General features: G+C 35.3%; 1 protein-coding gene across 11 annotated transcripts in view; it reads left to right on the forward strand.

The window, feature by feature from the left end:
- Positions 1–12,043, forward strand: part of MECOM (MDS1 and EVI1 complex locus) — a 528,305-nt gene that overhangs the window by 468,300 nt on the left and 47,962 nt on the right. For 10 of the 11 annotated variants that reach the window (XM_032484636.1, XM_032484613.1, XM_032484621.1 and 7 more), the window contains one exon: positions 1,491–1,625. In XM_032484636.1, the coding sequence (XP_032340527.1) occupies positions 1,491–1,625 (135 nt within the window). Of the gene's footprint in view, positions 1–121; positions 294–1,490; positions 1,626–12,043 lie in introns of those variants that run through there. The other variant, XM_014562085.2, reaches the window with a different exon arrangement.

The following is a 12,043-nucleotide window of genomic DNA, read 5'->3' on the forward strand; positions in this document are numbered from 1 at the left end:
AAAATCTGTTCTTCTCACTAGAGAGGGTATTTAATGTAGACATTTTGTTGTTGTTACTGTGAAGAGGTGTCCTGGAAAAAGACTTGCTTTGTGTGTGTGTGTGTGTGTTTGTGTGTGTGTGTGTGTGTGTGTGTGTGTGTGAAGCAATTATTATCCTTATCTTCTGTTTCAGTTTTTCTTTTTAAAATTGTGGGACAACTTATTGCCCTTTAATTGTCTCATGGCCAAAGGCTTATTCATAATGCCTCTTGACTAGAGACCTCAGAGCACTGGGCTGCTTCTTGAAGTTTGTGGTGAGTTAATGACTTGAATCTGCAACTGAGTTACCTGAATTCTGTGCAAAATTGCTTTCAGTCTATCTACCCACGAGTTTAGTTTTAACTTTTATAGGTATAGATACAGCAGGGTTCTGTGGGGATTATTTAATTCATTACCTTCTGTTCTAGACTATATTGTTTAGTCTTTGGTAGGAAACTTCCTCAAGTTTGCGTTAACTGATTGACATTAACATTACCAGCCTTTCTAGTTGTTCACCATCAGATCAAAAACTCTGCAGCTTTTAGTACTGATGTTTAAAACATTACTGCTGCTAGTGAGTCAGAATAGCTTCAAAGTACACAAAACCTTAAAAATGGATATTTCCCATTTCAATCTCTGTTTAATAGGCATCCTAAGTAGTGATTGCTATTTAGTGTAGGCCAAATGTAAAATCTCATGAAAAATAACAATATCCAAACATATATAATGATGGCAGTTTATTGCAACATCTTTATGTATTTTTCACTTGTTCACAAGCCAGTTTTGGTATTTTGCTTATGATACGTAAAACTGAAATATGCATTGGCATGTGTTAACCAAAACATTAGGTTGACATATTTTGCATGAGTGTTTACCGATGATTTATTTTCACTTGTTTTTCCTTAGTTTCATCAGAAACATCAATGGGACAAATCTCATTATCTTCTTCAATTAAGGGTGTGATTTAATTGTTTCATGGTAGTGCAATGCAAACTGAAAAGGAAAAACAATATTTAAAGTTTTTAATTGCATTAATTTAAAGTGCAAAAAATGTGAACATACACACTTAAAAGGGAAGACTATCTGAGCCTAAAATATTGACTTATTTAGTTTAGAAATATTATATTAATATATGCCATTCAATATTATTTTTGTAAAAATCACATTGGATAAAATTAAGGCAGTAACACTCATTCATGCATAACAAGGAAATGAGCATTTTTTGAAACCAATTAATCAGTTTTTGTAATAATTTACAATTGCTTTGTTCCTTTGAAAAAGCAGTACATTGCCACTTCCAAGATAACTTACTACTATTCCTTCTTTATTCATATGTATGCTGTCTGGACTTTTTTTCTTCTAAGGATTCAAAGGAGGAACTATACATTTGAATGAAATATTTTCAAGTAATTAACCATTCTAAATGAATGAACTGATATGGAAATTGATTGTTCTCATCTTCTTCCTTCTAGATCTTAGATGAGTTTTGCAATGTGAAGTTCTGCATAGATGCTAGTCAACCAGATGTAGGAAGCTGGCTCAAGTACATCAGGTTCGCTGGCTGTTATGATCAGCACAACCTCGTTGCATGCCAGATAAATGATCAGGTATGTTGTAAAGATTTTCTTGTCTTTCTTTGAGAGCACTAAAGTATCAGTGAAGCCTGAAGAATAAAAATAACAGTGAGCTGCAATAGACCCTTGTGGCCTGTTTGTTGATATGGGAAAAGGTAATGCCCAAATATAAGATGCAGAATAAAGTCATTTTCAGTACTACTTTCTTTCAGTACTTCTATTTTGGGGAGTTTATTCAGTTTGTGCTAGTAGACTTCATAAATGCTTTAGTTTTCTGAGTGTGATTGAATTAGTTAAAAGCTGAATACTACTTATTGTTAGCTGGTTTTTGCCTTTTTTCTTTGCCATCATAACAGAAAGATATTCATAGAAAGTATTGAGCTAGTGAAGAACACTTTGTGAATTTAAATTTATGCAGAAATGGGAAGTGATACACTTGGAAGATCATATAGATTTTATTTTAAATAGTAGGTAGATATATATGTAGGATCTGTGTGCGAACTTATCTGATTTTGCATCTGATTTGCCTAATTATAATGAGAAACACTTTTGGATCAAATGCATTTTTTGTTGTTTATGTGAAAAGTTCAAAAATATCACTGCTTGAAATTGCCTTATGGAGGCCCATGCAGTGAGGTTAACTTTAATAACAATAACCATGAAACAAGATCATGAAAATATCATGAAACATATTTTGCACTCAGTAAAGGGAGGTTATGAATCTTGTAACTTTGGATGACAGTACCTAAAACGAAGAGAAGGTCAACCTGTTAATTTTTGTTTTATAAACATCACTGGGTTAGAATTTAATTATGTTATCATAATTTATTTCTTTTAACCCAATGGTGACCTAAATCAAATACGTTTCAAAGACTGTATTAAAATGGTGGCTTGGCAAATCTACTAGGAAAATCACCACCAAGAAAAAGAAAAGTTTAAATTAAGATGTTTCCAATTGAAAGCTAGTAAGTAGTACTAGCGTCATATGGTCCAAGACTATTTCAGTCGTTGCTATGAGATTATTCTTTGGCATTTTACCAGCTACCAGACAATTTTTACTGACTAAACTGCATGAGGTAGTACATTATACAATTAGGTTTAAATGAGAATCATTTAAAAATCTTCAACATATATCAAAAATAATAAACCAATCAATTGTTTTTTCTCTTTGCTGGAAGAAAACAAGAGGCGTTATTGACAAAGGAAAACATTATTAAATTAGCTATTGATTGTGTGCAGAAAATATCCCAGGTCTGTCATATGAGTTTCTGTCACCATCAACAATGCACATTTTTTGAGCACTGACTATTTGTAGATGTGGGAAATACGTAGGTGTTGTAAATGAGTGAATTGTATGTGTGATGTTTCCTAAAAAAGGAACTGGTGGACTTCAAAAGGCAGCCGTAAGATGAAATAATGTAATTATGTCATAATAATTATTTGCTATCCATATTTACTGACAATAGGAGCTGTTTCCTCAGACAGATAAAACTGTTGTAGGATCAGTGAAAAGATGGTTTAAGAATAGGACTTGTGGCCAATCCTTTTTTCATTTAATATTTATGCATCTGATACTTTATAATAAATATACTTTTGTCCTTGGGAATCATGATTGCATTAAAAAGGGAAACTATTTTGCTGCTTCTAAGTATGAATCAATTGCTTATTACAGTAGGCATCTATAATTTTCACATAGTTATTTTTGAGGCACACGTTGTGAAAAGCGTTGCTTTTGAAAGAATGCTAGCCTCACATCTCAATGAATAGCATGTTTACCTATGTCAACTGAAGAATCAGGGAAAATAGTTAATCAAGAAAAACATAAAAGGCCAATATTAGACATAAACTATTATTTCTGTAACTTCTCACTTTAAATTTATGCATTATGTTGGCAGAAATCTAAAATTGTAACAGAGTTCATATCAAATAACGTAATTGTGAAATTGACATTACATGGTTAAGTAAGTTCACGCATAAACAACGAGAGAGGAAAGTCAGAGGCAAAAGTCAGATTTGTGTGATAGGCATGTATGCATACAGTCACACTTAACCCAGCTGACATGACAAAAGAGAACAGACACCCAAACGGTGTATGCATATATTATAAACATATTCATCTATAAGCAGGTTTGTACATTTCTAAAAACCAGTTAAGACTAGCAATTCCAGGCAGCTTTGAAAGGTGAATGTTGGACTAGGTACAGTGATAAAAGAGCTGACTAAAGAGCTTCTCTAGGTCTATTTTTCCACCCTCTTTTCCATGAGGAATAGGAGTTGCCAAATGGTGAATGAGCATAGCTCATCACCTGATGAAGGCTCCCACTGTGTGAGATATTATTTAATATCCAGATACAGGGAGAGACCCTGGATCAGGAGTAATTCTTAAACATTAACAGCGTCCACTCACCTGCACAACACAAAAGCAAACGAAGCACTTTACAAGGAACTGTAAAAAGTGTTTCTTTTTGCTCTGATTCTTAGATAGAGCTCAAGTTTATAAAATGAATTCTAAATCAGTCCTGGACTATGAAAGGGAAGAATTTTAGAGGAATCTTTCAATTGCAAACTAGTCGTTATAATAATTAGGACATCTCACAAAGAAGGAAAAAGATGACCAAAAACAAAAAAGAGGGTCTAAATTATAGTTTTAGTTTTGCAAAGATACATATTTTTCAAAATTCAAATATTAAAGATCAAGTTTAGTCAATTTGGATCAGTATTCTAATGATGTGAAGGAGTTCTATAAAAGAGAATAAATGTGTCTGCTAAAGATGATAATACAGTTTGGTAACAGTGAGACAGTCAAAACACGTATACAGGATAAAACTCATCTGATTTGTTGGGAGGTGAATGACTACTTAGAAACAGCAAGGGTTTTGATTTTCAGTTAAAGTGGATAAAGGATGTAATCTATTTTGTATCATAAAAACAAAGGCTAATCAATTAACATTTTCCTAATGCCTCTCTATAAGCATTTTATTTGAGGGGATTTTCCTGAGCTTAAATCTTCCAGTAGATTTCTCTGAGCTATTTTATTGCAGATTTTTTTTTTTTTTTCCTGGCCAGAGTGAGCTTTGTGGCAGCTTTCTTTCTTGACAATATTGCCTGGAAGACTCGGGTTTATTGTTTTTAGATGTCTTTTCCATTTCATGTTTTCAAAATTATTACAGTGATTTTTCTGGAGATAGAAATACTTAAAAGACTGGCATCCCTGCTAAACCATAATTTCTAAGTAGCTGCAGCTTCTGACTGATATCCTTGTTCCCTCCTGAAAGTATTGTATTAACCATAGTAATTTATCTTTGTAAAAGAAGGCCGCACCAAAGACACTAGTAAATTAAGACCACAGTCACACTCAAGTCCTAAAATAGTGGATCCATTAAAAACACCCAAGGCTCTTTACCCTTGACGTCCTAATTATTTTTTCCCCTTCCTCCTTGAACTTTCTGTACAGTGTTACATGACACAGTTTTTAGCTGGAAATTTTTATGGAGACAGACAATGCTTCAGTATTTGTACATTTTAACAGCCTAAAGTTGTCCCACTTGAGGATCAAGAACTGGTGCTGAGAGGTAGATCAGGGCAGGAGCAAAAGCAGAGAGTTGGATGATGAAACTTCTTTCCAGAATAGGTCCTCAAGAGGACCAGATATGCAGAGGAAGCGTGAAAACGGTTTATTAACTCTTCAGAGGTTGCAGTTACCTCTGGAAGCACCCATGTGTTTAATGTCAAGGAGGCCAAACATCTAGATGATTTACTGACTTGTTTTTTTTTTTTTTTTTTAATTTGGATATTTTGATGTCCTTTCCTTTGACGTCTTGTAGATATCTTACTTTTACAAACCATTTCAATGAGTGAATGGATGGAGCAGTTGCTTTAGGTTTGGTCTCACCCTGCTCCTACCGTTCCCTCCATCCTTTGATAAGTTTCCTCATACTGTCACATTGCTGTACACTCCATCTAGGTCAAAGGCAGGAGGACCCACAGACCCCCTAGGTACCTCAAATCGGGCCAGTTTTTATCTATGATATGTTCACAAGTTGTGTGTGTGCAAAATAGCTCTCTGGACACAAGTCTTCCTCTAATACTTCTTCATGGTGAAACCATGTTGGCTGTCATCGGACAGGCCAGTAAGGCCCAATTCATGTAAGGGGACTACTTAGACCTACCAGGACCTGTCCTTCCACTCCTGAGAATTAGAATGACCTGGGCGTGTACTCTGGGGTAACATTTTATAGGTATATGTGTGTGTTCTGCATCGTAGGAAGGAACACCTTTTCATTCCAACTGCTGGCCTGCCCTAACATGGTCTACAAGTGGAATAAAGTTCTCAGAAACCCAAGACATTATTAATCTTGTCATTTACACAAGGTGATAAGTCCTTTCATTTTTAAACAGGCCCTTGACAGCTGGTATTTAGTAAGTAGAATAAGAGAAGGCTGCTGTTCGCACTAAGAGAAAGAAATGTGTCGATAAGAGATTATCTAATTCCTGATGTATATTTTGAAGAAATAGGAATATAGAAGAGCGAGTGCCCCTCAGAGAATACAAGGCCAGAATTGACTTCAGGGCTTCTGCCAGCTCTCTTGTGGTTGAGGAACAGCAGCAAGATTCTACAGTGTTTGCAGTTGGAACAGGCATTGTTCTCGTTTGTGCTTTACCTTATAAACTTTTAACTGCTTCCAGGACCATCATGGCTGAATTGGCACACCCGCGTCCCTCTCCTCAGCTCCACGTCCGTGGTTCTATCAGGCTGCTATGACACTAGAACAGTATTATTATTGCAGGCTTATTATGGGCTCAATTATCAAGTTATTTTCTTTGGCTTTTTACTGGGAAAAAAAACTGTATTCCTGCATCATTCAATTAATGCAATTTGTGCAAAAAAGCAGGGAAGATCAGCGATGTAAAAGCAAAATGTAAGATCTCAGCCTCTTTCTACTTTTTAAAAATGTTTGCGTCAACCGTCAGGTCATTTGTTAATTTGCTCTTCCTTTACAAGTATTTCTGTCCACATTTTCTATGACCTCTTTTGATGTTAAAATTATTATTGGCTTTGGCCATTTTCTTTGCTTTGCTTTTAAGTCAAGTTCCACTTTTATACCAAAGTTATGTTCTGCTGTTTTAAGATGAATGCCAGCTGGCAATACCCAGAGACTGGCTTTGTGAACAGTGCCTAAGCTGACTTTGGGGGGATGTTGTCTGGCTGATAAGTTACTTCCTTCACCCAAAGAAGAAACTGTCTCAGACATAGTTTGCCATTTGATATTTATGTGATAAAACAAATAGCATCCCCCTCAAAAAAAGTTTCCCTCGTATAATAACGCCCCGAACACAACACTGCCATAATACTACACAGGCTAAGAGTTTTTATTAAGATGCACAGACCGCAGAAGTTGGAAAAAGAGGATGATCTGAAGTATTCTGTGCACATTTAAAGCAATTAATGTTTGCATGCATGCAACACTTTTCATTCAGGAAGGTCTCAAAGCATCACACCCACACGAGATTCTAGCTATTTCTGGAAGATAAAAAATAGTCATCAGAATGCATGACAAGCCATCAAGGAGGAAGATGTGTTGGTCAGGAACACAAGAAAATCCTCTAGCCTAGTTAAAAAAACCCCAAGGATGATCTTTAGCTTTCTCATCATATAATGATGGGGCTCTTCCCAAGCATTCGGAAATTGTTCAGAATGATCCATTTTCAGCCACTTTGAGGACAGGTGGCTAATGCATATTTCTTGTAGGGTCTGTAGAGAGATCCTTGGAGGTTATTGCACAGGGCGGCTTGCAAGGTTTCTAGGCTGGTTACACTGTAGGCTCCAGGTACCATAGTAAGTGGACCTTTATTTATCACTTGCCCTATTTTTTGCAAATCGGAGCCAACAGTCAATTCTCTCTGTTTCATCCAGTAAATTATACTTGGCTTTCTCTTTGTGTTATTAACAAAGAGATTAAAAATGTGGGGTGGGAGAAAACTCCTCCATTAATATTTTTGTTCCAAAAATAGGCAGTGGATACATAGTTTTCACTTTGGAAGCGAATATAAAAAGACAGTATTTGATATTTCACAGTTAATATTTTCTAGTCTTTAGATGTTACCCTAAAGACAAATAGGGGTTACTATGTCTTTGGAGAAGCTAAGGATGGTTTGCTTTGGCAAAGCTCGGCCATGATAGTGCTTGCATTCTGCTGGACACGTACCTTTACATTCTGTCATCAGTCTCTCTGTCTGCTGGAGACACTTTTCCTCATCTCTTACTCATCAGGATCAGAATGTGTAATAGGGTCCTTCTTCCAGAGGCCAAAACTTGAACATCACTCTTGCCCTCCTGAATTGGGGTTTCCCCCGTTGCTACGGATAGATCAAGGGTCCAGACGGTGTTTCCTAAAGCCAACACGTGTGCCCACATTGTCTCTGTGGACTTGATGTTACCGCTGCAGCACCAAGACTGACCGATGTGTTAATATCAAACGTTGACTTTGTTCAGATACGCAAACTGTTACCTACCTCTGCTCCCACCCACCCTCCAAATGTTAAAGTTCCATTCAGCTTTTTCTAGTCTTGAGACTGGCAAACCGAATAAAGCTATAGAAAATAAAACATTCGGGCTGAATGTTAGGAGCTGGAAGGGGAAGAAATCAACTGTCAGCCTCAGAGTGAAAAGACAGCAATAGTCTGAAAAAGTTGTCTCGCAGTGCAGATTTTGCAGGGAGTACATTTCTCTATTATTTCAATTATTACAACTTCCTGAAGAGGGTGAAGGTCACTCATAATTCACACTTCTGCCATTTTTAGACATGCCAAATGCAGTCTATTAAGCATAAATAAAACTTCCAGTGCTTGACCAGGAAAAATAAACGGGGATTCGTAACAATGAGGCCTTGTTCATCTTTTTAAAAGTAAATGATCTGTTTTCTTTCTTGTTTTCCCTCTTGTGCACTGAATTTTTCTGCTGTCTCAATAGTACAAGCCTAACACTTTAAATCGATCCAAGCATAGCAAACTAGACAGCAGGTTTGGTCTGACAGATTTTAGATTTTTCTATTTTATAGGATAATAAACAAGAACCCACATTATTACCATCTATAAATACAAATGGTAGCATCATCAATTTGATGGAGGAATAGGTTGAACACAGGCTCTGACAGTATAAGACAGAATTAATCTGAAAATCTTTTATAGCCTGTTAACTTTCCTATCAGAATGCTTATGTGTCCATACTCTCTTTAGTGGCTGTCTTCTCGGACTTAAATAACAAAAGAAAATTAATATTTAATAACATGGGATACATTCCAGCGCTGACTATATATAATGTATAATTATATATAACATATGTTACCTGTAATATGTAATTTATAAAAATTGTAAATACATATAACTTATGTGATATAAATTAGAATTAATCATATGTCATTAAATATTAATTTATGTTAATATATAAAATGTGAGATTGCTAATATCTTATGCAGATTTTAAAATTTCCCTAAAACATACACTTTGCCACATTTATACATCACATATAAAATATATAACATATCCAAGCACACATATAGTTATATATAGCATTGTATGAAAATATAACTCAAAAATTTGCTAAAGCAAATCTACATCACCACTGCCTTTTAGCCCTAGCATAGCTTTGCAAATACTAATTGAATGGATATTCTTTTGGCATTTGGAACTGATGTCAAGGTTTGATTAAAATAAATCAGATATAATAATTATCTTTAGAGCAATTCTTATATACATGTATAATTTTATATTTACGCCTTAAATTGTGAATTTCACCAATAGTAGAAGTGAACAGTTCAGAGGATTTCTAGTTTTATTTTCAAAGATCTGAATGACTTAGAATTAAAAAAAAAAATTAAGAAATTTCACTAGTGTGCTATATTTTAGCAAAATTTAAAGATAAAAGAATACAAAAGATCTATTAAAACACTTACTATAAACATTTATTCTTATAAATGAAGTATTCAGAGGTCCAGATATAATATCCATATTAAATGGATAGAAATACAGCTTTCTGGAAAAATTAAAAAGAGTCCAGCAAGACATTGGGAAAAATAATTTTTTTACATGATAAAATAAAAAGACCACCTCAACTTCTGAAAGTTTCAAATGTATGGAGAGTTAGGTCATGTTCATAAGATGTTGTGTTTCTGGAATTTGGTGTATTAGTTACCAAATAGAAAACTCTAACAGAGTTAACACAGTTTTAAAATATTTATTGACTTTTTAAAAAATGGAATTCCCATATAATCCTATTTTCTTTATTACAAGGCCCCATTCCTCTAATTTTTCACCTTATATTGGGAGGGATTGAGTTTTTCCCTTCTAATAGAGTGATCTGAGAGAGACAGATAAAAATAATAAATCAACAACCCTTTTGTATTAATTCCAACTTTCTCTAAGTGTTTGAGACTTTTGATCCCCTCTTTATATACTTGAGTTGAATTCATCACAAGATCCCAGATCCAACACATTTTTATTTTGGTTCCAGATAACTTTTTCCATAAAACCCCCTGATGGAAGAGACCTGTTAACTCTTTTATGGAATTTAACAGAGTAACTGATTCCCTTCCATTTCTCTCCAGCACAAAACCAGAGAGGTTATATTAGTAGCGTCTCTGCTTCTGGCACATAACTCAGATGCCATTAATTCACAGGACTGCAATGTTGCCAAAATTTGGAGAATACACTGATTTTAAAGACATTGTGATTGTATTTGTCTAAAAGAGTGGCCAGTCATACTTAATAGACAACCCTGCAGAAGCTGCATAAATTACTTCTCTCCTCTGTTATATTTTCATTTGCCAAAAGACCTATTTTATCACGTAAAAGCATAGATGTGACCTCTTATTTTCTGAAAGGCTTGATTCCTCCAAGATTACGTTCCATCATCCCCCCCACATAATTGCTTTGAGGCAACAGACTGTCATGTTTTCATTAAAACTACTCCTCTCACTTCTCGAACGCCTGCTGGTGTATTTATTGCTAGAATGTAAACCAGCTTTGTATGTAGACATTGCTGAATTCAAGTTTTCAGATCATACTTTGGGGCCATCATAATTACAGGAGGAAAAAACATAATTTTACTTAAGTCTCTCTAAGATCCGAAGAGATGAGATATAGTGAAGATGGCGAGTGGTAGCAACACCTTGGAAAAAAACCACTGGATTTGTAAGGGTGGTAGATGGGACTTCGAGGCACATTCTTACTCCGATAGGAGGAACCTTGCCCAGAATCTGCCCTCATTACGTCGGGCTCTTGCCAGTTCTTTTCAAACCTCAGTTTCATGAGCACCATAAAAATTCACTTAAAATCGAAAAGAACACCCTGAAGTTAAAACCCACTCTGCTTTGCCTTGCCTTCCGTGGCCTGGAATGTCACCTTTTACCTCCAGTAGATAAAGCCAACATCAACACTCTTCCGTGTCTTTTATTTTTTATGCACTCAATATTCTTCACATGACAATCTGGACACTTAAAGGGAAATTACAGTAGTGATCTATGTCCCGGCGAAGAGAACTGTCTTTCTAATACACAGTTACAACATATCCATCATTTTCTTTTGTTGCTTGGACCGTTCACATTGGATTGAGTAAATCTAAAATGGAATTAAAAGAGACATGATTAATAATGAACTCCAAAGAAACAGTGATATCATAATCCTCTCTTCCAGTGATCTCGCTTGTGTATCTAAGCAGCATTCCCCAACAGAGACAACCGTACTGTTTGACAGTCTTGCGGGATGTTGTCTCTTTAACCTCACTATTTCCGAGAAGCCACCGAAAAGTTCTAATATGTCACAATTCAAATGTCAACATGTTGTTGGAAAGGAAGCTAATAAGTTAAACCTTTGAGAGATGCCAAGAGAAGAGGTGATTCAAACTGTTGAGAGAAGTCCATTGTTTTCTAAGGGGAAATGGAACTCTAGAATGAAACGGGGTACTTATAAGCGTTTAACTGGAAGGGTTAGGAGAAAAAAGCAAACGGACGCTCATTTTTTTTTTTTTTTTTAATCTGGTAACTTTTTGAGTAGAACTATGCCTCTCAGCATACTTCCAAAGAAAGGAAAATGTGAAGATTAGGGTTAATAAGATACAAGCTGTAAACTTGCTGGTTTTCATAGAAACAGCACATTACAAGGTGTAATTTTCCTGAGACGGTCTGGATTCTACATATAGATAGAGATAAAGAATCTTAGATTAAATTATAACGTATCAGAGTAACATTTTATGTTTGGCATTATTTTCTATAAACCAACTTGATGTCATTAAATTACTGTTGCCTGAAAAAAAAAGATTTTATTTTGACAGGGAAGAAACTAATCAGAAAATTCTCCTTGAGTTATTTTTTGAATTTAGCACAATTTTATGCTCTGGGCTTTTTAAAGAAAAATAAACAATTGGACTTCAGAGCCACCTACTGGAATGAAGAGGC

The sequence above is a fragment of the Camelus ferus genome, chromosome 1 (genome assembly GCF_009834535.1).
Source record: "Camelus ferus isolate YT-003-E chromosome 1, BCGSAC_Cfer_1.0, whole genome shotgun sequence".
In the NCBI taxonomy this organism is placed as follows: domain Eukaryota; kingdom Metazoa; phylum Chordata; class Mammalia; order Artiodactyla; family Camelidae; genus Camelus; species Camelus ferus.